Source organism: Podarcis vaucheri (genome assembly GCF_965113315.1).
Source record: "Podarcis vaucheri genome assembly, chromosome: 13".
NCBI lineage: Eukaryota > Metazoa > Chordata > Lepidosauria > Squamata > Lacertidae > Podarcis > Podarcis vaucheri.
This window is the reverse complement of record NC_138751.1, coordinates 27,632,191-27,659,184: the sequence shown is the minus strand read 5'-3', so window position 1 is coordinate 27,659,184 and position 26,994 is coordinate 27,632,191. Positions and strand designations below refer to the sequence as shown.

General features: G+C 44.8%; 1 protein-coding gene across 1 annotated transcript; it reads left to right on the top strand.

The window, feature by feature from the left end:
• Nucleotides 1-11: 11 nt before the first annotated feature.
• On the top strand, nucleotides 12-23,778 carry LOC309517214 (cytosolic phospholipase A2 gamma-like). The gene is made up of 14 exons (XM_082196347.1): nucleotides 12-249; nucleotides 1,119-1,235; nucleotides 2,153-2,295; nucleotides 10,205-10,403; nucleotides 11,127-11,235; nucleotides 12,365-12,505; nucleotides 14,143-14,196; nucleotides 14,884-14,949; nucleotides 17,633-17,761; nucleotides 17,944-18,069; nucleotides 18,887-18,994; nucleotides 19,819-19,973; nucleotides 20,905-21,079; nucleotides 21,552-23,778. The coding sequence occupies exons 1-14, from the start codon at nucleotides 226-228 to the stop codon at nucleotides 21,707-21,709; spliced, it is 1,704 nt and encodes a 567-aa protein (XP_082052473.1). The 5' UTR covers nucleotides 12-225; the 3' UTR covers nucleotides 21,710-23,778.
• The last annotated feature ends 3,216 nt before the right edge of the window (nucleotides 23,779-26,994 follow it).

Below are 26,994 nucleotides of genomic sequence, written 5' to 3'. Positions count from 1 at the left end.
CACTCTCCTGAGTCATTCAGTACTGGCCAGTAGCAGAGTCCGGTTAGAACTGTGGAATGTTGAATCTCGTGCAGGAAGTCAGCTTAATGTGAAGAAAAGAGGAACACCGCAGGCTCAGTGCCTGCCAGAAATTTAAAACCCTGACATTTAGAGGAAGCCCTTCGGCTACGCTGTCATTTGAGTGTAAAGGCACTGAACCGACCTTGAAGAAATAGGGAAGAGAAGATGGCAAGTCATGCAACTGGGAAGGTAAGCTATACCTCTGAGAATTAGCAGTGCACCTGTCTCTGTGACAGCCATCATGGTACCCTCAAAATGTTGTTGAACTCCCATCAACCCCAGCCAGCATAGCCCAAGAGCAGGGATGTGGGTAGTTGTTGTCTGTGAGTCCATTTTATTTGTTAATAGTTGTCACAAATATATAGTCTGTTAGGTCTTAGCATAAGTGGTTGCCAGAATAATGTTATTTATTGAAATTTTGTCTTCATCAGTTGGACTGCTAAAGCAAACATTAAAAAAAAAATTAGTATATTTCTCATCAACTGCCAACAACGAAAATGTTTTCTCCCTACTATTCAAAAAAGGGAACTTTGGAAAGTCCCACATTTGTCACCCCTAACTACCAGTTGGCACCTCTATACTTTTCTACAGGAATACTTCTCTACAGCAATTCTGCTCAAATTGTGTGGAGGGGCTGGGGAAGCTGTAGCCCCCCCATGTTATTGGTCTATATCTCCTGTTATCCCAGACTATTGGCTATGCTGGCTAAGGGTGATGAGAGTTGGGCATACAGCAACACCGAGCAGCTATATTATAGTAGACTCAGCCAAGGGTTGGTGTGCACCTTCATTTGCTACTGTTCCCACATGGCAAAGTAGATATTTGAATGGAAACATCTCACACCTCCCAAATAAGGAACAGTGTGATGTGAAACAACACAGTGTGGATATCACTATACAGAGCTGGGGAACACAGCCACAGATGTCATTGCTTCAAATTAAGATACTAGCTTTCTTGGCTGAAGGCCATCACATGGCAAGTATCAAGTGCTCTGCTTTGTATGTGTTGGCATGTGACTGTAAGTGTTCTGTTGGATCTGTTTTGTATTTTTTTGGCAGGGAGAAGCTAAGGTCCGTATTTCTAAAGCACTCTCAGGGGGTGAAAAAGCAGCTACAGCTGCCAGAAAGGAAGAAGTGAAGAAAGGCCTTGGCAAGCTTGGGATTTCATATAATGAGGTAAGAATTCGTTTTGTGCAGCTGGCTCAAAGGAAGGAGTTCAATTGGGCTTATTCTCAGACAAGTTTGTATATGGTTGCAGCTTCAGACTTTTTGCAATCTCTCTCTGGTATTAAACTGTAAATACATTATCATGTAAAGCATCAGATATTGGAAACACTAAATGCCATTGACTGTTACCTGCTAAATACAGTCGTACCTCCGCTTACGTATCCCTCTGGATACGTAAACTTTGGGATGTGAACGTGGCAAACCTGGAAGTATTTTTCTGGGTTCAGAAGCACTAAACTGCACCGCACATATGCACAGAAGCGGTCCTCTGGTTGCGAATTCCTCGGGATGTGGCCAGGCCTCCAGAGGTACCACTATACTGTGAAAAGATCAATTGTCTCAGAACCAAATTCAGGGTGATTCATAATGAAGCATACAGTTTCAACACATTATATATAAAAAAGAATGTAATATATCTTACGTTACCTGTAACAGAATTGTAGGGGAATGTTTAAAGTTTTTTTTAAGAAACAGTCACAGATACATTTTCTGTTTGGAGGTTTTCCCCAAATCGCGATCGAAAATGCCGTTGCACAACAGTTACCGATTCCGTTCTGCTCAATTCAAGAACACAACACGTCTTCTCCACTGCAGACACAGCCATTTTGCCTGATTAGTCACATGACACGTGCACTATCGCCCACGTCACTTCCCTCAGTAGCAGAATACAAACTTTACAAGTACATCTACCTCACGGTTTGCAGTTGCGGTCCGTGTCATCGCCTGTTTCTGTTTTACAGCATCTGGAAACTGTATACTTCATTATGAATCACCCTGTATTTAATTCAAAGACATCAAAGTTGATGTCAAACAATATCTAACCTACAGAGGCTACCTACTGAGTATATCTACATTCCTTCCATTAGGACCAAATCCCAAATATTGCTGTCCTGGGATCAGGTGGAGCTGTGCGGGCCATGATTGCTCTCTATGGGACACTAACGGAGCTGAAAAAATACAACCTCTTGGACTGTGTGATGTACTTGGGCGGGGTGTCAGGTTCCACCTGGTAAGTGCAGAGTGGTAGAGGGGAGAGCAAATACAGGACTTAAGAAGGTAGAATTATTTGCCTTGCTAGCTAGATCAGACGAAGTTAGAAGCCATCTTGGCAAGTAAGTGTTACATTTATAAATACATAAATATGCTTTGCCTCCCCTTTCACAGCCCAGTGCCCTGCAGTTATTTTGAACTACAACTCCCGACAGCTCCAGCTACTCCAATAATAATAATAATAATAATAATAATAATAATAATAATAATTACCCCAGCCACTCTGGGTGACTCCAAACAATAAAAAAGTGATAAAATATCACACATTAAAAACTTCCCTAAACAGGGCTGCCTTCAGATGTCTTCTAAAAGTCAGATAGTATTTCCTTGACATCTGATGGGAGGGCATTCCACAGGGTGGGCACCACTACCGAGAAGGCCCTCTGCCTTTTGGTAGGTTTTGGTAAATGATATGGTTGTTTAAGGTTTAAGAATTCATATAGATCTCTCTCCCCTCTCTTTTGCGTAATGCTAGAATCCAGGATCTTCCAATGTGGGGAGATTCAGGACAGATAAATGGAAGTACTGCACATAGTATGGAATTCTCTGCCACAAGGTGCAGTCGCTACGACTACTCTGAGTGGCTTTTAAATAGATTCATGGAGGATAAGCTTATTAGTAGCTTCTATTCATGATGGCTAAACACTATTCCAGTATCAGAGGTCCAAAGTCTCTGAATAACAGTTGCTGGGGATCCAGGGTGGAGTAGGGAATTGCTGTTGCAACGTGTCCTATACATGGGCTTCCCGTAGACATCTGAATGGCCAGAGTAAGAACAAGATGCTGTTCTGCTATGGCCTGGGGAGGTTTGGCAATACCAGTGTTGCAGGAAGAAGTCAACCTTACACAGTGACTGGCAGAAGCTAATGTGCCAACAAGCTGGTTTTACCACATGACAACAGTGTTCTCATTACCCGGTCCTACAGATTCATTCAAAATAAATTCCTAATGAGGGTCACATCTGAAATCCTTCCATTTTTTCCAACATAAATGTTCTATTTCATTAAAAGGTGCATTTCAGCCTTTTTACTTCTAAACCACCTCTAAATGGCTCGTGCCCAGGTAATAACACCTTAAAGAAAAGCACAACCAAGAGAGATAGACAAGTTTAGCATCCAGCAGGAACCCAGTTTACGGAGAAATAAGCTATTGAAATAGGACAGCTTCCAAACCAGAATCATCAGTATCAGGGGATGATTAGCTGCTTGTGCTTAAAATGGTGCCCCTTCAGAGTTTGTGCGGCCCCACAAACCTCTGTGTGTGACAGAGCTCCTCAGACATGTCTGCTCTAGTCACTATTAGAGTCCGACAGTGGCTGTTTGCGGAAACGCCTCCAACAAAGAAGTTCCTTAACGGAAACACGTCTCCTGGACTCACGACGTGACAGCTTCCGACGAAGCATGGGTCTCCCTGCAGTTGCTTCTGACACCTCCCCACTATTTTCGCTGGACGTGTCTCTCACCCCTTTCTCTCCCCTGCTTCCTGCCTGCGTTGCTGCGTCTCTCTCAGTATTACTGAGATCCTCCTCCAGAGACCCCGCGCTCCCCCTGCTGGTCCCTGCTTTGGCTGTTGAGTCTCTCCCCGTCTCTGGGAGCCCTATCACCTCCTTTCCCTCTGATGTCAGTTCCCTGACATCCACCTCCCCTCCAGGGCCCCCTTCCCCCCCGCCCCCTCCCTCTCCTCTGGGCGGTGAGGAGCTGAAACCCCGAAACGAATCCTCTTCATCTTCAGACGTCTCGAACATTTCCCTCCATCGGTCTTCGTTCCGACTCGCTGAATCCTCCTCCACCTCGGAATCAGAGAACCCCTCCAACTCCTCTTCTTCGTCGGTGGTGGCGAAGTATTCCCTCCGGAACCTCGCCACTGGCTGGGGTTTACGAGGGAATCTCTGATGAAAAGTTTCAATTAGAACCTCGTCATCTACATCCTCTGCCCTGACCCAGGTGTTTTCCGACTCCGGTTCCCCTTCCCACATTACCAAATACTCTACTTGCTCTCCCTTCCACCTGGAATCTAGAATCTCCGCTACATGGTAGCTGTGTTCTTTTTCCTCCATCGCTGGTCCCCTATTGACCCTCCCCTCTCTGTCCCCTATATACGGTGACAGCAACGATCTGTGGAACACTGGGTGCAACTTCATGTGGTTCGGTAACCGGAGTCTGAAAGCCACTGGGTTGACCTGTTGCGTGACTTCAAATGGGCCCAGTCTTTTGGGTCTTAACTTCTTACAACCTCCTTTAAATGGTAACCCTTGGGTGGACAGCCACACCTGGTCTCCCACCCTAATGCTTTCCCCTTCCCTTCTGGTTTTGTCTGCCTGCCTCTTATATTCCTCCTTCGCCCGGTTTAAATTAAGTTGGAGTTGGCGATGGATCGCTTCCATTTCTTCAACGAACTGTTCTGCTGCTGGAACGCTCCAGTTCTCCCCCTCCCCCCCTGGGAAGGCTCGGGGATGACACCCGTGATTGGCCAAAAAAGGGCTCATCCCCGTGGACACGTTCTCTGCATTGTTGTAAGCAAATTCTGCCAACGCCAGCTTCTCCACCCAATCATTCTCTCTGTCATTAACATAACACCTCAAATATTGCTGGAGGACACCATTAGCTCTTTCCGCCTGCCCGTTGGTTTCTGGATGACGGGCAGTAGAGAAATTAACCTCTACATGCAGTAAGCTCATGAGCTTCCTCCAGAACCTGGAAGTAAATTGTTTCCCTCGGTCCGAAACCACCCTCAAGGGGGCGCCATGCAACCTAAACACATTTTCCACAAACAATTTGGCGGTTTCTTCTGCTGTGACCGCATGTGAGCAGGCTATAAAGTGGGCCATCTTGGTTAACAGATCTACCACCACCATAATGGCTGTTTTCCCTTTGGACCTGGGCAGATCAGTCATGAAATCTATTGCCACTGCCTCCCACGGTCTTTCCGGCGTGGGTAGTGGTTCTAATAAACCTGCCGGCGCCCGCCTCTCCCCCTTGGCTCGTTGGCATCGGTCACACCCTCTCACATACTCCCGTACATCTTCCCTAACCTTGGGCCACCAGAATTCCCTGGTAACCAGCCACATGGTTTTGTGTTGCCCAAAATGCCCTGCTGTGGGGTTATCGTGCAGTTGCTTGAGTACCTTTTCCCTCAATTCCCCTTCAGGTATGTATAACGCTCCCTTGTAGTACAACGCCCCATTTCTCTCCTCAAAACCCCCGGGTTTGTCTCCCTCCCTCCTAAGACTCCTGAGTTTGTCCTGGGCGTATTCATCCTGCCCCGTTCCCTCTACCAGTTCCCTTTGCCCCACCAATGCCGCCCCACACACCCAGCGGTCCTCGGGAATGACATGGGTCTCTTCGGGTGCACCCTCTCCCTCCAAATATTCAGGTTTGCGTGAGAGAGCGTCCGCCCTAACGTTCTCCGGGCCTGGTACGTAACAAATCTCAAAGTTAAATTTGGAGAACTCCTGGGCCCATCTCAACTGCCGTTGGTTGAGCACTCGCGCCGTTCTCCAATACTCTAGATTCTTATGGTCCGTGCACACTTGCACCTTCTGTTGTGCACCAATTAGTAGGTGCCTCCATCTCCGGAAGGCCTCATAAATTGCAAGAAGTTCCCGGTCGTACACCGTGTAGTTCCTCTCAGACTTGTTCAGCTTTCGCGAAAAGAAGGCACACGGTCGCCACTCTGACCCCTCCTTCCCCGGCTGCAGAAGAAGCACCGCCCCTATGGCTCTGTCCGACGCGTCTGTTTCGACCCTCAGCTTTTTTTGTAAATCCACATGTAGAAGTTGTTCGTCAGAGGCGAAGGCCCTTTTCAGTTCCTCAAACGCTCGCTCCGCCTCCCCCGTCCAAACAAACTTCTTTTTGCTGCTGAGACAGTCCGTGATGGGCGCCGTCAGGTGGGCGAAGTTTCGGATGAACTTACGATAAAAGTTTCCAAACCCTAGGAACCTCTGCACATCCTTCTTGGTCTTGGGTGTTTTCCATTCCAGCACCGCTTGAACCTTGCCGGGGTCCATGGCCAACCCCTTATCTGACAAGCGGTACCCCAGGAATTCCACCTCCTTGGTATGAAACTGACACTTCTCCAGTTTCACCCACAGTCTGTTGGCTTGCAGCCTGCTCAACACTTCTCTGACGTCTCTCACATGTTGCTCCTCATTCTCCGAATACACCAACACGTCATCTAAGAAGGCCACGCAATTCTTGTAGAGCAAAGGCCCCAGTACGTGGTTCATGAAAGCTTGAAAACACGCGGAGCCTGTTTGTAATCCAAAAGGCATAACTAAGTATTCAAATGCCCCCAAAGGGGTGAACATGGTGGTCTTCCATTCATCCCCTTTCCTTATACGTATCAGGTTGTACGCCCCCCTTAGGTCCAGCTTTGTAAAAATCTTTCCCTTCCGCACCCTGGTCAAAATATCATCAATCCTGGGCATAGGAAAAGCCGCCGGCTCGGTCACTGCATTTAAGGCCCGAAAGTCACATACCAGCCTCGGCTTGTCCGTGTGTTTTTTGTCCACAAAAAACACTGGGCTACCCCCCGCTGCCTTGGACTCTCTGATGAAGCCTCTCTTCAGGTTCTTGTCAATGAACGCTCGCAACTCCTGCATTTCCCTGTCTGACATGGCATACAACTTGCCTACAGGAAGCTGTGCTCCGGGGAGTAAATTGATCTGGCAATCAAAGGGTCTATGCGGAGGTAGTTGGTCAGCTTCCTTCTCGCTGAACACGTCGCTGAGATCAGCATACTGTGGTGGCACCTTCCCCTTCTCCATTACTTCAGTCCCTGCCAGGGTGGCTTGGGCCCCTGCTGACCCCTTTTCCCCCCTGCAGTGTTCTAAGCAATGTGCGGAACCGAAGGAAACCACTCTTTGATGCCAGCCCACCAGCGGATCATGTAGGGCTAGCCAGCTCATTCCCAAAATAATGGGAGCACCTCCCAAGGTGGCCACATTAAACGCTATCAGTTCTGTGTGCCTTGCCACCCTCATTATCATTGGGATGGTCTGCAAGCTGACTCCTCCTCCCAACAGTTCCCTGCCATCGATCGTGGTCACCTGCAGGGGGTTGCTTAAAGGGATAGTCTGTATCTGGTGTTCAGCAGCAAACTCCTTGCTCATAAAATTGCAGGAGCTGCCTGAGTCCAACAGTGCCTTTATTTTTAGGGGGTGTCCATTTTGCAGCTCTAGCGACACTTCAATCACTAGAGCAGGTCGAGGAGCTTCTGGCACTGGCACTTGGGGAAGGGGCACTTTCACTGCTCTTTGGCCTGGCTGCAGTGCCCTGATGGCAACCAGGCGTTGGCTTTTACCTGCTCCGTTTCTCCCTGCTCTTCCCCCTCAACAGCTCCCACCATTCCTTGCCATTCCTTCCTCTGGGGGCAGACTCTGGCAAAGTGGCCTGGCTGTTGGCAGAGATAGCATTTCCGGGCTCCCTTTCCCTCCTTCTTCGCCCCCTCACTGGGCTTTGAAACTGCGCGCGCGCGGGCTGTTCCGATTTCCATCGGCTCTGCCGGCGGGAAAGCTGGCTCAGGAATGTCTGGAATGCGTAACTCCTTCCAACGTTCCCCTCTCCCTTCCCGCCTCTCCAAGGCTCTTGCCTCCTGGCGCGCTCCAATGGTCAGCGCAGATTTGGTCAGCTGATCCATAGACACCGCCCTGGGGCTCCTGGCCAGCTCGTCTTTCACAGCTGAAGAAAGACCTTCTTCAAATAGCATCTGAATGGGTGCTGCCGATAAATCCCACCCCAATCTGTGAATCAGCATGGTAAATTCAGTCCAGTACTCACGGACAGATCTGCTTCCCTGCTTGCAAGCCATTAACTGTCTGCGCACCACCCCTTCCTCAATGTCGCTGGAAAACATGATATCCATTGCACGAAAGAATTTCATAGTGTCCTTTAGGATATCGTTGTGCGTTGCCATCAGGGGTCGAACCCAGTCTCGCGCGCCCTTCTCAAGATGCCCAATTACAAAAGCAACTCGAGATTCCTCATCAGGGAACTCATCAAACTGGACATTCAGGGCATATTGCATTTCAGTCCTAAAGGCATGGTAATCCTTGGGGTCCCCCCCAAACTTCTGCACCAATCCTGGTACCTTTCTGGGGAACTGAGTGGTTCTCCCCTTCTTGTCTGCATCTTGAGCCCTCCTCTCCTCGAGCCTCGCCGTCTGCAGCGCCAGTTGGACCTCCAATGCTCGGTATCTTTCTTCCAAGCTTGGATCAGCTCCTCCCCCTGCTACTCCGGCTCCGGCTGGGTCGCTCATGATGCTTTCTCCTGCACAGGCAGCGTACAGAGACTGTCGGACTGCTATCAGGGGATGATTAGCTGCTTGTGCTTAAAATGGTGCCCCTTCAGAGTTTGTGCGGCCCCACAAACCTCTGTGTGTGACAGAGCTCCTCAGACATGTCTGCTCTAGTCACTATTAGAGTCCGACAGTGGCTGTTTGCGGAAACGCCTCCAACAAAGAAGTTCCTTAACGGAAACACGTCTCCTGGACTCACGACGTGACAGCTTCCGACGAAGCATGGGTCTCCCTGCAGTTGCTTCTGACACCTCCCCACTATTTTCGCTGGACGTGTCTCTCACCCCTTTCTCTCCCCTGCTTCCTGCCTGCGTTGCTGCGTCTCTCTCAGTATTACTGAGATCCTCCTCCAGAGACCCCGCGCTCCCCCTGCTGGTCCCTGCTTTGGCTGTTGAGTCTCTCCCCGTCTCTGGGAGCCCTATCACCTCCTTTCCCTCTGATGTCAGTTCCCTGACAATCAGTTAGGAGAACTACCCAGAAGGCAATACATCATTAGCTCATAGGATGCATACATGAAAGGAGAGCTCAGGGAGCTAAAACTGTCTTGCTTTACTTTATCTTCTTCTGTCCATCAAAAAATCATTAACATACCATTCTTATATCTTCCCAAGTTTTAGGGAAGATCGAGGAGATACTAACTTAAACTTCCTGACCATCTGTGCCCTTGAGCTACACAAACAATCCTTCAGGGATAGATAAGCAAGAGATACAGTGATTCAGTTGTTTACACAATGTAGAAAGACAGAAAGAGAGACTGTTACAAAACGCAGGGATACAAGAATTAAACCACACATTGATACATAATTCTATACAGTGGTACCTCGAGTTACAAACCCCTCGGGTTACAAATGCTTCAGGTTACAAACTCCACTAACCTGGAAGAGTTACCTTGAGTTGAGAACTTTGCCCGAGGATGAGAACGGAAATTGTGTGCCAGTGGTGCAGCAGCAGCAAGAGGCCCCATTAGCGAAAGCACACCTCTGGTTAAGAACAGTTTCAGGTTAAGAACGGAACCCCAGAACGAATTCAATTCATAACTAGAGGTACCACTGTATAGAGAATAAATACAATTACTATGGGCTAGATACATGAAGCAGATAAAACAGAATCCCTGTGTCAAAATTTCTGTATTAAACCTTATGCAGTGGCACCCACTGACAGAAGCTAATGTGCCAACAAGCTGGTTTCACCATGTGACAACAGCATTCTCATGGCCCAGTCATATGAATACATTCAGTGCTGGATTTATGTATAAGCTAAACAAGCTGTAACTTAGGGCCCCACAAAAAAATTAAAGGAAAAAAATTACAATTACTTTGATAAAATACATATTTTGGTTTGTGCAAATGGCTTTAGATAACTGTTAGGTCCATAAATTACCATATAGCATAAATTCAACACAAAAAACAGTGACAATTTGTTGTTGACAAAGGACAGCTGGACATAAAAGACCCCATTACCTTCAGTAGCTTAGTGCATCATCAAACCTGAATCCTGCCCTGAATACACTCCAAATGGCTATCACAGAAATCCTTCACATGTTTTCCAACGTAAATGTTCTGCTTCATTAAAAGGTGCATTTCAGCTCTCTACAAACATGAAGACTGGGCAGAAAAAATAGAAGCCTTAGAAAAAAGTCAGTGTGAAACCCTTGTCAAAGGCCAGTGGGAATTTCAGAAGGCAATGAAAGCTGTGATTGGGGCTGCAGAAGATGAATGTTACTCTTTGACTGATTTCTGGTCCTATTTCCTTGTGCATAAACTGCTAAACGAGGTGAGTGGAGAATTGTAACACACACACACACACACACACACACACACACACACACACACGTACGTGTTCTTCTACAGGGGTGGGAAATCACATTTCCATCACCACATGCCAATGGTGGGCAGGACCAGGGCTGTCTTAAGCATATGTGGCGTCGGGGTGCAAAGATCCGCCCGGCGCCCCCCCAGGTTGCCCAGTCCCAGGCGTGCAGGAGGGTGAAGCCAGTTGGCTGCCTCAGCATCTTGCTGGCTCTGTCGCCCCCGAACTTGTGGCGCAGAGCCGCCCGCAGCAGAAGAGCCCCCTGCGGCATTCCAACTGATGGGCAGGCTCTTCCTCGGACTCAACACTTGGGCCCCAGCCTCTCGGCCTGGCGCCCCTGAGAGCCTGGTGCCTGGGTGCCCTGCACCCCTAGTACCTATGGGTAAGAAGGCCCTGGGCAGGACCAAAGCCAAAACTAGGTGAAGCAACAGATATGAGAGGCTCTGAGGGGTGTGGCCTGTAGAAAGACCAGGTGCCTAGGAAGGACTGAAGGGATATGTGTATATGTTATTATTAGTAGTATTAGTATATTATTTCACCCATGTGGGTAGAAGTGCTTTGAGGCTGTGTTATACATAGCATTCTTGGAAGACCAGGGTTGAAGCTACCTTTAAGGAGGGCCAAGAGTAGTTTGGAAGCCATTTAGGTATCAAATTAATTTAATTTAACCAAATGCCTGCATTTCAGCTTGATGAGTCTGAACTACCTGTGCACAGGGGAGCTTGTGAGAATGGGAAAAATCCTTACCCGATCTATAATGCTGTGGACAAGCAAACCTATGAGCAACAACATGCAGGTAATTATATCTATTCAGACATACATATTGTGTCTAAGAAAATCAAAACAGACAGATGGCCATTTGTTGGAGGTGATAGCAGTCGTGTCCTGCATTGAGCAGGGGCTTGAACAAGATGACCTCCAAACTCCCATTCAGCTCTGTTTCTATAACTAAGTTTTACAAAGGAAGAGAAAACTGGTGAATGGAATCCAGGCATGCAATTAATTAATTTTAATTAACATCCAGCCCACTTCCAGTGTTTGGGGCAGACAAGAATATTTCCCTCACAGTGTTAAAATCCCCAGAGTTTTCTGGGAAGAGGGATTGAATATTAAACCACTCTGAGAATTGTAGCTCTGTGAAGAGAATGGAGGTTTCTTAAATCTCAGCACCATTGACAATCTATAGTTCCCATGATTCTTGGGGGAAGCCATGACTTTTAAAAGTGGTATGATACTGCTTTAAATGTATAGTGCAGATAAGGCCATAACTCAGCACCCAAATATTGGCTCTGCAAATATAGTGGTATCTTGGGTTAAGTACTTAATTCATTCCGGAGGTCTGTTCTTAACCTGAAACTGTTCTTAACCTGAAGCACCACTTTAGCTAATGGGGCCTCCTGCTGCCGCCGCGCTGCCGGAGCACGATTTCTGTTCTTAACCTGAAGCACTATTTCTGGATTAGCAGAGTCTGTAGCCTGAAGCTTATGTAACCCAAGGTACCACTGTAGCCAGATGTATCAGGACAGAAAACTGTTGTACTTAATTGCTGAGTGTTAAAATGGCTAATGCTGAAACCCTCACTCAGATTCCCCAGGAGCAAGGAAGGTCCACTGATTTCAACAGGTTTTACTTCTGAGTAGACATGGTTGGAATTATGCTGTAAGCTGTCATTCTGCCTCTTCATGATGTAAATGTTAAAGTAGCACATCTCTTCCTATTTCACCATTTAGATGTGAGAAGTCTTTACTCACCACCCTGAGGGAAGTTACTAATCTTACTGAAATTTGTTTTAACTTCTTTCAAAATCCCAACAGATGTTTCTCTTGTTGCTGTAAGGGAGATGTTGGTGGCAGGTTTGCTCATATTTCCCCTGGGCATCCAGCCCTTCTCATATCTTTCCCTCCAATCTTTTGTTTGTTTTCCAGGCACCTGGTTCGAATTCACCCCACACGAAGCTGGGGTTCCTGGCCTGGGAGCATATGTAGATATGAAGCACTTTGGGAGCATATTTGAAAATGGGCAACTGACTGAAGATAAGAAGAAAAGAGATATCTGCTATTTGCAAGGTACCTGACCTCCCTCAGCATCTTAAGAGCATGCCATTCCCTGAATGCCAAATTCCAAGGAAAGTAACACATTCTGTGTTCTCATGGCCAATGAATAGGAATGTAAAGGAGGCTCCTGAATGTCTAGATCAAACAAACAAACTATGTACATGTACCAGCCACTCCTTCATCAGATGTGTGTGAGAACTACAGATGGAGGATGAATCTTGAAGTATATTCGGAGTCTAGTGTTGATTTCATGCTCTTTATTTCAGCTCATGTCAAACAGGGAGTGAGTCTTCCCCAAAATCTCTGCCTATATATACATTATTTATACAATGGGTCCCGTGTGATTGGCTGATTCAACTCCCCTCCTGGAGCCTGATTGGGCTGCCTTTGCAGGCCAATCAGGTTGATGATTCACTTCTTCCTGGAGCCGGATTGGGCGGCTCCTGCAGACCAATCAGGATACTGCCTTCTAGGATCCTACTTGCCTATTGTTCTAGGATCCAAGCTCAGTACATAACAAATCTGTTCAGTTCTCATGCTAATGTAAACCTAACAAATTTGTACTTCATGAAACAAAACACACCTCTCCTTTGGAATTGGCCCCTTTCCAATTTTTGTGACACAGTTCCCCAACTAAACAATGCATACAAAAGTGTATGCACTAATGAAATGTGCATACAAACATATGCATAGTAGACAAAATTGTTTTTAAAAATTGGGTATGGTAGGAGAAATGTGCATGAGAATGCATACAAATATTCCTGCAAACCCTTTTTTAAACAAACAAACAAACAAACATTTATTAGGAGACCAGAAGCCTTCTTACTGGGCATTATGATGATAAACATCCCAAAAGAAAGCAAAAGAGTATTTATATATGCAACAATGGCTGCTAGAGTGTTAATTGCCAAATACTGGAAAGGGGATTTGATACCAACTAAAGAAGAGTGGCAAATGAAATTGTGTGAATATGTAGATCTAGCCAAAATGACAGAAACAATAAAAAAATCACTCAAACGTAAGGTTTAGAAAAAGAATGGGATTGTTTGAAAAATCAGCTGTGTAAACATGGTTCCCAAATTAAAACTCGGATGTGCCTAGATTAAATTTCACAAAATAAATAGACAGCTGGATAAGATATTTTACATACAGAGAAGGTTGAAAGAATACTAGAACACAGTACAAAGGAAAATGAAATAAAGAGAGATGACGAAGCTGTAAAGAGATAGGGGGAAGTCAAATATTGTATTATGGAAATGAACAAGTTGCGAAGAGTAAACAGATTATGTACATAAATGAAGAAGAAAAGATTATATATATTTGTAAATTTTAAAATGCAACAGCAGCAGCAGCAACAACAACAATGCAAAAATGGGCAAACCGAGCTTAACATTGGAAAAATGGGAAATTGTGAGAAAACAAATTTAGCAGATTTGTCTATCCCTAGTGAGGATGGGTTACAGCCGAAAGCCCTGGTGCTAACAATCCGTACAAAAATGGGCTCTTTGTCTGTGTGTGATTACATTCATAACCTTCCCTTTCTGTGCTGATATTATGTCATAAAAAAATAAAATATTAACTTTGTCGTTACTTTTACTGCCACCAGGTGAAACATATGATTGTTAATGCCACAGCTTTCTTATTTTTAGGTTTATGGGGAAGTGCCCTTGGAAGCGAACAAGAACTCTATAGGACTATAATAGGTATTGCTCTTTTATCTTCTTTTTTAAATATAGGTTGTGCATTGTCTCTGTATGTACTCTGAATTATGAAGTGGATTGAGGTTTGTTTTTTCTGGAAGGTTTCCTGCATGAAAACCTGTGGGTACATCTGCATACAATTTTACAAGTTTAATTCACTCTGGAGGTGGGCTGGTGCCTGCATATTTCGTTCACTTTGGCCAAAGAAGAAGAAGGAAATCTGGGGACACTAGCCCTTTGCAGTGATTCAAAGCTTCACTTAGTATTAGAAGTGGCGAATGCAGTATCTTTAAACCTGTATCTTGTCCCTAGGACCTAAGCTCTAGGTGAACAAAGGCTGATTAGTGATTATGGTTTTGTTGAAATGAGCCACCATATTCTGTCAAAATGAAAATCGAAAATTCGAAGTCTGAACAATGTATAGGTTGTCCCCTCCCTTTTTGCAACCTGAATGTTGCCAGCTATTTTGCTACTTGTTGCATTTGGGGCAGATGGTTTTTCATACTGTTCAGAGGCAGTTTGGCTCTGTATACCAGTTGTTGAGAACCATGAGCGGGGAGTTTGCTCTTGCAAGCAGATATCCCAAGCCAACATTTAGACATTAGGTTGGTTGGCCAATGTGAGAAGGCTGGATCAGGAGACCCTTTGACTCTTCTCATTGTGTGTGAACATGCACATTTCTTTTTCAAGATTCTTTGCTGAATTATCTAAAACAAAAGAGATCAGGAGACTCTTCCTCAGCTTCAACAAACTTAGGTAAGATGTTGCAACCAGCATTAATATCCTGGTCTCCCTTGTACTTGGATTTGATTTCAAGTTCAGTTGTGTGTGTTAATGTCTATAACTCATAGTGTTGCAATTTTCCTGGTTTTTGTTTGTGCTTTTCTCATGTGTGTGCTTGCGTAAGACTGTGTTGCTATCCATCCATATGCAGAGAGTGTTACAGGGTGCACAAGTAGTAAGGTAAAGTTAAGGACACGGGTGGCACTGTGGTCTAAACCACTGAGCCTCTTGGGTTTGCTGATCGGAAGGTCGGCGGTTCTAATTCTCACGACGGGGTGAGCTCCCATTTCTCTGTCCTAGCTCCAGCTCCCAGTTCAAAAGCATGCCAGTGCAGGTAGATAAATAGGTACTGCGGGAAGGGAAACAGCATTTCCGTGTGCTCTGGATTACGCCACGGTGTTCTGTTGCACCAGAAGCAGTCTAGTCATGCTGGCCACATGACCCGGAACGCTGTCTCTGGACAAACGGTGGCTCCCTTGGCCTAAAAGAAAGATGGTTCTTCAACCCCATAGTCGCCTTTGACTGGCCTTAACTGTCCAGAGGCCCTTTACCTTTACAAGTACTACCTTAGTGATGTCTAAAATTCCTGGTAGAGGACAAGGATCCTGAGATCATGTTAAGCGTAGCCAAATTCTGTGCGTTTGCCATAAAACTTAGGGAACAAGTTGTGCTATCACAATGATTAAGGCCTTAAATGATAATTTTAGGTTATATGTTAGTGACTAAGTTTTAATTTATATATATTTTTAACTGTTGCTATATCTGTAGTGTCCCTGTTATACCTAATTGCAAATTCAAATGTATCCCTCTCGTGTTTTATATCTTCCTTGATATTGTATGTGGGCTGGAACAATTCACTACATTAGTGTCTATTCCATCAAGGGTGAAACAAAAGAATGGCAAAGCCATTTTGGGGGGAGGAAAAACAGGCAGAAGGGGCAAGATCAGTTTTGCCCACCTGAAATAAATTGTTGAAATACCCTACCAAAGTAATGGGAAACCTGTGGCTGTTTTGATGTTATTAGGCCTTCAATTCCCACCAGCCCCAGACAAGGGATGATGCGAGTTGTAGCACAATAATATCTGGAGGGTATCACGTTGATAGTAGAATATGTGCCTAAGGGTTTCAACAGGCTGAGTTCAATATTTCTCAGGTTGAATTAAGTTATTGCCATCATCAGCCTCCAAACTTAGTGAAGTATCGCTGGGACAATTGTGAAGCATTTCCCATGCCCCTCCACCTAACCATGGGATCAGAAAAGGTCTAATGTTCAAGAAATATATTCCTCACTAAACATCAGGAAGAACTTTCTGTTTGATGTTCAAATGGACTCCCTCAGGAAGTGGTGGACTCTCCTTCATTGGAGGTATTAAGCAGAGATTGAATGGCCATCTGCCATGGATGCTTTAGCTGCTATTCCTGCATGGACTACCATATATAGGTTGAATGAGATGGCCCTTGAGGTCCCTTCCAACTCTACAATTCTATGATTCTATAGAATTATTTTGTATTATATGAGTATTCTTCTGCTTTATGGTACAATCCTATACATGTCTACTCACACTAATTTTGATGGGCTCTACATACATACATGGGATGCGGGTGGTGCTGTGGGTTAAACCACAGAGCCTAGGACTTGCTGATCAGAAGGTCGGCGGTTTGAATCCCCGCGACGGGGTGCGCTCCCGTTGCTCGGTTCCTGCTCCTGCCAACCTAGCAGATCAAAAGCACGTCAAAGTGCAAGTAGATAAACAGGTACCGCTCTGGCAGGAAGGTAAACGGCGTTTCCGTGCGCTGCTCTGGTTCACCAGAAGTGGCTTAGTCATGCTGGCCACATGACCCAGAAGCTGTACGCCGGCTCCCTTGGCCAATAAAGCGAGATGAGCGCCACAGCCCCAGAGCCGGTCACGACTGGACCTAATGGTCAGGGGTCCCTTTACCTTTACATACATACATCATTTTATTTGTATGCCACTTTTCCAAAGTATAAACCATGCACAAGGTAGCTTACGACATGAAAAAGGTGTGTGAGTGGCAGCCTTCCCACAATGCACAACCACCCCATGTGAAAGTAATAGTATGTTTTCAGCTAACAGCACTGAATCAAACAGTACACAAATAGATTTTAGTCTAGAATGTCCCACTTCCTCCCAACGTCTAGCTATACTATTTGTTGTTTGTGCCCTTAGGCCTTACTCAAAGTCTGTTTGGGGATGCAATCAATGCGTGGGGTTCTTCTAGACCAGGCATCCCCAAACTTGGCCCTCCAGATGTTTTGGGACTATAACTCCCATCATCTCTAGCTAACAGGACCAGTGGTCAGGGATGATGGGAACTGTAGTCCAAAAACATCTGGAGGGCCGAGTTTGGGGATGCCTGTTGTAGACACAAAAGTTGAGAGGAGGTGGAGGAAGAGTAACTTTACCAGCAGGTGGCAGCAGAGAGGCTTCAGTGGCTCTGCAGCTTTAAGCTAATGGGCATCGCTAAACCAGTTCTAAATCAGATGCCAAAATAATTTAGTCAGTCTTAGAGACTATGCACCTAGACTTGGAGGTAGAGTAGAGTTGCATATGCTGTTCTGCCTTGAGCAGCAATATGTCTTGAGCCAGGCCTGAGTATTTGTAATTCTCTTTTGTATGCTCTTTTATTGCCAAGAGCAAGATGACCAGAAACTTAAGACACTCTATGAGGGTTATCAGTCCATTCTAGAGCTTCACCTCTGTGAAACATCAGATGGAAGAACAGCAGATAAGCATTTTGACCACCTCCGCAACATTTTGAAAAGTAAGTGAGCGTCAGACAAAATCCCAAATATTGCTGCAAATTAAGATGAGTTTGTTTAATATATTATATTTGTTATGCCTAATAAAGCTTTGGTGAAGTAAAAGTATTTCATGTACCCTTAGCTATTGCTCATTTTTCTTTTCCTGCTTTAACACTCTGTGTCATTTTGTCTGCAAAAATAGACCATAGTTCCAGCAGAAGCTATGAATTGCTTAGAGAGATCTGCAAGACCTGGTTTTCTGCTAATGCGGAAACAAGAAAGAAAGAGTGTATGAGACTGTGTCAAGCACTGGACCTGGATTTTGGAGGCAAGTGTAATAGCAACCATACATTGCTTTTGAGCAGCTGTTCTTCCCCAAAGTCTCCTCAAAGATATGAGTTTGGTAATACAATGTAATCTGGAGGAGTGTCTCTCTTTATTCTTAATCCTTTTATGCCCAAGTGTTAGCATCTCTTCCTTCCCCATTTTTTCTTCTTTTAAAACTTATCCACAATAACAGTGCATGTCATGGGGTTCAAAAAAATCTGCTACTCTTTGGACCTTGGAAATCCATTTTACCACTAAAGAGTTGTAATGAGTGAAAAGATTTGAAATGGAGAGAATTGAACATGGTGCCCTCCATAAGTTTTTAGATTCCAGTTGTTGTTAGCCTGAGCTAATGGCTAATGGTCAGGGCATGATGGGAGTTGTGGTCCATAACATATGGAGGGTACCAGGTTGACTATCCCTGCTATAGAACCAAATGATCTGAGGAGCTCTAATCTCAGACAGACTCTTGGAATGACAACTTGACTGGTTTAAGATAGATTCATTCCATGTTCAGAAGAAGAAGAAGAGTTTGGATTTGATATCCCGCTTTATCACTACCCTAAGGAGTCTCAAAGCAGCTCACAATCTCCTTTCCCTTCCTCCCCCACAACAAACACTCTGTGAGGTGAGTGAGGCTGAGAGACTTCAGAGAAGTGTGACTGGCCCAAGGTCACCCAGCAGCTGCATGTGGAGGAGCAGGAAATCGAACCCGGTTCACCTGATTAGTCAACCAGTCAGTCATTTTATTTGGATATTGCCTTTCCAAATTAAAATTCCCCCCCCCATTCTTGACTCTGAATATTATTCCCTTTTAGGTTTTGCCAGTGATTCCCTCCGTGTTTTACATGATGTGGTGAGAAAGACGTATTTATGCCTTTTGAACTGGACATGGGGAAGCACTAATAACTTCCTGTACCACTGCTGTAAGCATATGTTGCATTGATATTATTATTTTTATAAATGGATACCACTGTTCTGAATGTTATGCTCTTGGGCTGCAGCAAAATCTCTCTCTCCCCCCACCCAAATATGGCTACCCAGGAAGAGACAGCTTGTGGTAACATGCTGCTTCCCTTCCTTCCTTCCTTCCTTCCTTCCTTCCTTCCTTCCTTCCTTCCTTCCTATTATAGGATCAGTAACTAGGTACTTAACTATAATTATCTGAACCAGGCCTTGGCACTTACATGTAGTACAGTCCACAAGCCACTTATTCACACCTGCCACTTTTTGCCTGAATTCCCAGAGTTGTGAGCCCATAGCTCCATGAATGTCATGGAACAACCTGGTTATGATGCAGAGTGTGATATCTGTATCATAGATAAACACAGCTCATTGCACACATTGCTCATGGCCTTCAAGGGAACCACAGGCAAAGGGTTATGGTTTGAGAAGTTGCCCACTTATTGCATCTGTGTTGGAGGTACCTTTACTATAGATGAGTGGACTTGATTTGGGATGCCGATGGCAGGTTAGTAGGACTTGTGCACTTGGCTCAGCTCTCAAATCCTTTACATGGGCTCAATCCACTTACACCTTTCATCAGCCTGTAGACATTTCTGATGCAGAAATATGACAAACTGAAGACTGGGGTGGGGTCGGGGACTGAAATTGACAGATTTGCCCGTATATAAGCAGTAGTAGTATTGGTATGGCTTTTTAATAACTAACTTAATAACTACGTAGGCAGCAGGTTGATATTGATTCCAAAAGCTTTGTATCGATGCTCTGTTTCACTTCATATGTCTAGCGGATGTTGAATGTCCTGACTTGACAAGCAAACAGGTTGTCTCTCTGATTGATGCTGGCCTGGCGATAAACGCTGCTTACCCATCCCTTCTTCAGTCTGAGAGGAAAGTGAAGTTGATCCTCTCCTTTGACTTCAGTGCTGGAGATCCTTTTCTGGTAAATTCATTTAATTTACAGGGGCAATCAAACATGGCTAAAATTCTGGTCAAAGCATAATTCTGTTAGGATTCATTAAACAATATTACATAAGCTTTGGTATCCATCTTTTAGGTTTAAATAAAATAAATTTAGATAGGAGAAGGGGATGTTGGTAGTCATCTTCAAATATTTGAAGGGCTGTTACGTGTAAGATGGAGGAAGCTTGTATGCTACTGCTCCAGAAGTAGGACTTGAACCATTGGATTCAAATTACATGAAAAAGATTCCAACAAAACATTAGGAATAACTTTATCATGGAAAGAGCCATTCCACAGTAGAATGGACTGCCTCAGAAGATGGACTCCCCTTCACTGGAAGTTTTTTTAAAAGAGGTTGGATGGCTGTCTGTCAGGGGTTCTTTGGCTGCTGTGCCTGTATTGCAGGAGCTTAGACCTCATAACCATTGGGGATCTCTTCCATCTCTTCAATTCTTTGATTCTAATATGTTGTTATCTAAAACTTCCTTCTGAAGATTCCTTACCAGTGTCTACCACGGCATTACTCCTTTTCACGCCACTCTGTGATATCAGAAGTGCCCTCCCATCAGATGTCAAGGAGATATAGAACTGCACAATTTTAGAAGACATCTGAAGGCAGCCCTGTACTGGGATGTTTTTAATGTTTGACATTTCATTACATTTTTATATGTGCTGGAAGCCGCCCAGAGTGGCTGTGGAAACCCAGCCAGATGGGTGGGGTAAAAGTGCCCTGGGACTTCCTAAAGCAGCTTAGGAGGGAGCCTAACTGTATCACTTCCCATGTCATGATGGTAATGTCTGAAGGGTCCCTAACAGCTGCCCAGGAAGTAGCCATGAGTATTCTTTTCATCCAGCTGCTATTTACCCAAGTGGATATGGCAATTAACTATAGACTTTCTCCTTCGGTTCAGACCATTAAGAAAGCCATTAAATACTGTGAGGAACATGGAATCCCATTTCCCAAGATCGATGAGAGAGAGCTGCAGGACACGGATGATTTGAAGGATTGCTATATCTTCAGAGGACATGCAGAAGGTGTCCCAACTGTCGTGCACTGTCCACTGTTCAACAAAGTCAACTGTTCAGGTAATGTGTCGATGAGATCCATTTGGTAAGTGTGCAGTTGATCAGATAGTGGAGTTAAAAAATTATCAAGACAAAATAATTGGATACATCATTTTATTTCTAGTGCTGAATTCCTTCCTTATGCTTAAACTGAACCAATTTCCCTGTAGTTCTTACTTCCTTTTGCCAGCAAGGTTTTTACAGTTCCAGCATTTGGATTTCCCATACCACCTTCCTTTCTCCAGATTCATACAACTCTTTGACCCACCAAGCAGATTTAATTTTATTTGGCTCAGCAAAACTCCAATTTTCATTAGTGATGATGGGGACCAAATTCAGAATTAGAATACGATCACTGGAAACAGAAGTCTTTTATCCTCTCTTTCAGTAGGACAGATGAGTCATGCTCAGTGTTATAATTTTTTCCTACAGTTAATGGAATATGTTTTCAATTCCTTATAATTCATTAATACACAGCAACTCTCATTTTCAGATAAAATTCATGAATACAGAGAACAGTTTTCTACATTCAAGATGAGCTATTCAAAGGAGGAGATTGAAAAGATGCTCACTGCAGCAAAGCAAAATGTAGCAAATGTTCATGAAAAGATATTGGAGGAGATCAAGAATGTTGTAGGCCCTCCTTCATAAAGGGCTTAAGTAAAGTTTTTTTCCTCTTCAACATTTGCTTGGCAACAAAGTTCACATAACAAGGACTTTTCCTCTGCTAGAGTTCTAAATTTTGTTAGCATCATGGTTATTATCGGCTCAATTTGTATCCGCTATTCTAAAACTATCAGATCAGTATATATATCACTGATCAATAAAAACATAGCATATATCAATGGCCTCATTTGGACACAATGCTGAAGTTTGACTTGAAATTAAATTACCAAACATTGGGATTTATTGCAGTTAGGAGGGGACCCAATATTGAACTAACTTCAGTTTATTATTTCTGAAACTACAAACTATGGTTAGTACCTATACAGTGGTACCTCTGGTTATGAACTTAATCCATTCCTGAGGTCCATTTGTAACCAGAAACCACTCGTAACATGAGGTGCACTTCCGCTAATGGCGCCTCCCGCTGCTGCCGCGCCACTGAAGTGCGATTTCCGCTCGCATCCCAGGGCAAAATTCACAACAAGGGGCATCTACTTCCAAGTTGGTGGAGTGCGTAACCCAAAGAATTTGTAAGGGGGATGGTTCACAACTTGAGGTACCACTGTAGTTCAGGGGAAGAAGAAAATCTCAAATTGCCATTTATGATCCATCTGTGGTCAGGAAATGGAAATCAATCAAATAAAATTGGCATCCATTGTTGTCTTTAAGTCCTCAAATGATGTGTAGTGAAATACCTTTTAAAAATTGTTTTGATGTATCCTTTCATTTAATGTGATATAAGTTACATGAGTTACATAGTTACATGAAATAGTGATTGTGAGATGAGCAAATGAGTATTTGGTGGTAACTGAACCGCAGCGAGATGGAAACGCAGACTGTGTTGAATACAGGTCGGAACAAAAATTATTGCCTTCTTACATCTCTAGTTGGCAATGAAGGACTGGCAGTAGGAGACAGATACATTTGGACCAAAGGCTATACCTGAGTCTCCCTCAGATATATAACATCACATGTGCTCTTTTCACACATTACTCATGTGTAGGGCTTTGCTGTGTTGAAGGAGAAGCAGGACCATGCTTTTAGCCTTGCCTTTACATCAGTACTGCAAGAACCATGTACAGTGTGTGGTTGAGCTTTCTCTGTGATGTGTGAATACCTGCTCATGACTCCCACATGACTGGGAGACCTGAACAACTAGTTGCCCTGATTGGTGGGAATATTCATGTGCAGATCCTTGCAAATGGAAGTTTAAGCTGTTGATAACCACAAATAGCAAGCTTTTCCTGCAGAAAGGGGTAGTCATGTCATGGAGGGGGCTAAAAGTGTGGCCTTGCTCCTCCAACAATGTGGCAAAACTCTACACAGGAGTAGCATATGAACAAGGACTTTGCTATTCATGTATACCATGACATATCCTCACCCCCCCATGAACTCAGGCTATCCCTTGCCATTCAAAAGTTAAGGACAAAATTTGCAAGCAGATATGCTCCTCATAACTCAAACATGCACCCATCCAGCATGTGACCAAGTTAGACAAAGACTCCTTGTGGTTACAGATTTTTTTTCTTGTCACACTCTTAATTAAGCACCAGTACTATAGCAAAAAGCAAGCATTTTTAAACAAATTCGCCAAACGTTTAATGGGGAGAGAAAGAGCAAAAAATGTGAAGAATCTTAGTTACGGTGTGGAACATATCAACATCAATTCATCCACAAACAAATGACATGCTGTTTAAGCAAAGAAGAAAATAAAGTTCTTTGATGCACAAGTTTAACACTATCAAACACAGAACACATTTGCCTCACCCTGCATGAATGCAAAGAATCTTTCCTCAGAGCAAGAAACTGCAGACATGTTGCAATCCTTTTGTCAGCGTTCCCAAACAACTCCCTCTGTTTCCCCATTTGAACACAAGCCTACTCCCATCAGAGCAGGGCATACCTCTTAACCTCTGCAGCCCAAGCGTGTGGATGAAATTTTGGAACAGCAATTATTTGTTTATTATTTCATGAAATTCATATACCACTTGATTGAAAAAGAAAATACCTTAAAACTGTTTACAAAATAAAACATAAAACCATATTTAAAGCAATTTACTTCCATGAGAATGTGTGGTGATTGCATCTGTATATATTTGGTATGTAACTTCAAGTCAGAATTTAAAGAGCTGTGTTGGTATGTTCAGAATTCAGAAGGGTGTTTTAAAAAAAGAAGTCCTGCCCAAGAATTGATCGGGGATGTGTGGCCTGGGCAAGTTCAATTATAAACTTATAGGAGTCAGATTTCTCAAAGCAATACTAACCTAATTCCTATTGATTTCAATGGGACTAGATAGTGGGCGGCCAAACTGAAGTTGCTGGACTCCCATCATCCCTGACCATTTCTGGCTGGGGTTGATGGGAATTGGAGTCCAGAAAGGCTCCTCACACCTACACAATAAACAGATATTCTGGCTCTAATGTATTCAAGTCTAATGTATTCTCCTGATCCATCCCATTATTTCTGGTCAACCATACTTAAGACCTTGCAGAAAATCACTCTTTTATGGCACACAGATTTGGCTGATGTTCTCTTTGTTTCCTTTTAAACACTGAATAGTAGTTTATATTATTTTATCGGGTATTTAAATTGTGGATTTTAATATCTGATTGTTGTTTTTTATGATGTTTTTACCAACTACTACTTCTAAACTCCATTGTTCTTTTCATTATCTGCTTTTATTATGATAAATTGTATTACACACAGAGAGAAACACAAGCACACACATATTTAGTGTAGGTTACCTTAGGAAAGCTTTTGAAGAGTAGCATCCAAGAGTCTGAGATAAATATGCATATCATGGCTTCATGTAATGTGTTTTGCTAAGCGCCTATCTCAGAGGTGTTTCCGCATAGACCAGGGGTGGCCAATAAGGTGCCCTCCATCGTCCCTGATCATTGGCCATTCTGGCTGAGGGCTAAATTGTATTCAAAAACATGTGGAGAGCACTAGGTTGGCTACCCCTGGTTTGAACAAATCATCTCCTAAAAGTGGTGTGTGTGTCGCAGAGAGTAGCCCTGCCAGGAACCACAGGGGCAAAACCCTTCTAAATACATTTTTGCATGGTCCTGTGACAAATCATGCATCAACAGAACAGTTAAATCTTTGTAAACACAGAGCTGTTTGTCTCTCTGACATCTACTTTTGCTAAATCGTTCATTCAGATCCACTTTTTGTTAACCCTTAGGCTTTCAGTTATGCCATTTATTTTAAGCCACACCAGCCTTGGTATCTATTTAGTATGGCAACTTAACATTAATCTGCATTGACAGACACACAATCCACATACAAAAGCTGTCTGGGTTGGCAGTTGAAGCTTATTTCAACAGCAATGGAATAGCATGCTTCACTGGGTGGGTATCAGGAACAGGTCAGCAATAATGGTATTAGTGAAGTTAACTCCCTTTATTCAAAGAAAGAAAACAGCTCAGGAGACTAGGCCTAGTGAGCAGAGCACTTCTTCCCAGCAGATCTTTCCTGAATTAGGCAGTTGTGAGGAGTGAAAGTCCCCTGGTTCCTTCCAAATCAGTCTGAGGTTCCTTCAATTTGCTTATCATTGCTCTGCCCTCTTCATACCTCTTCATGTTCTAGAAGACCAGGGAGGAGGGTAGCTGCCCATCACAGGATGGGGAGACAGCCTGGCTTCCTCATTAGCCTAATTCACTGCTGCCTCTTGTCCCCCCCTCCTCTCAATCCTCCTCTTCTGCCTTTGGTTCTTGACTGCTCTCTGCCACAGACTCTTCCTGCCCACTAAATCCTGTTACCTCTTCAGCTGCCAACACCTCCTTTCCCCAGTGTGCTTAATCTTCTCCATCTGACCACATCATCGTCCCACCACCAATCTGAACCTTCTTCATTTGGGGTGAAGAATCCCTTGTGGTGTTCTCCAACTAGTGCCTCCCACCACTCCTCTGCATCTAGCCAGCCCATTACAATGGTCAGGTCTGTCTTAAGTATATCAGGCACCGTGGTGCAAAGATCCCTCTGCCCCCCCCCCGTTTCCCAGAGTTGCCCCAAAGTCGGGGAAAACGGTTGGGGGGTATGCGAAAGATCCCTGTGTGGGAGAAAATCTTGGAGAGGGGGAGGTGGTTTAACGCAATAGCCCAATAGCCAAACTCCTAAGGAGGCAACGGGTGGGTTTCCCTTCTCCCGCTCCCTTGCCGACACACTAACTGCACTCCTTGCACCCCTCAGCTGATCGCCGATAGTTTTAAAGATGCAGACGAGCAACACGACTGTAGAATAGACCAAGGCTTCCACGAGGTTCCACTCAGCTGAACCAACCGCAAAATACCTAAGACAAAAACACAAGACAGAAGCGAGAAGCGCCAACCGCGTTGCGAAATTCCTCAGCTGATCGGCGGCAAAGAGGGAGCTCCTCTGCCGCGCTTGTCTTAAATGTGGCAAGCCACACACCCCGAACCAACTGATTGGCTGGGCAGGGGGATGACGTGGCAGAGGATTCCCCAGATCGCGCGAGGCTGGGAGCCAGCCTCTGTGAGAGTGTTGGGAGCAGGAAGCCAGCAACACCACCTCCTCCCGAGGTTGGAAGTGGCTTTGGCAACCTTTTTACAGTGCTGCTGGCAGCTTTGTGGAACTGAAGGAGGTGGGCACCTGTTGGAGGGCAGCTTCTCTGGTGGGGAAGAGGCGGGGGCTCCAGGCACAGCACTGCGTCAGCGAGGCAGGCGAGGGCAGCAAGCTGATGCCGGCAGGCACTGCTGCGCCCAGCCTCCACCTCTTCCCTGGTGCCCGTGCCGCAGTGGCCACGGCAGGTAGAGGCACTGGGCATGGCGCTGCTTTGGCGCGGCATGGCAGAGGCAGGTGAAGGCAGTGAGATGATGCTGGGAGGTGCTGCATCCAGCCTCTGCCTCTTCCCTGGCGCATTTCAGAACTTGGCGCCCTGGCGCAATGCGCCACTTGCCTCTATGGGCAAGACACCCCTGACAATGGTCTACCACAACTGAGGGCAGCAGGCTAGTTTTGGATGCACAAAGCAGGACATAAGACACACACAGGTCTATCCTTCATCAGCTTACCTCCCCACTGCCCCCTGCACCTCAACATCTGCCACCTAAGGTGGCAGGAAGCCTCCTGCTGTATAATCAATGGAAGGGCCAGTTCTACTTTACTGCTGCCTCTGCTCCCTGCCATTTATCTGGTTAATATCCACCCTATTATCCAATGACCATTAAGCTTACATTTGGAAACCTCCAATTCTTGTGAGGCTGAATAAGCCCATTGTACAAAGCTAAGGGGCACATTCATTACC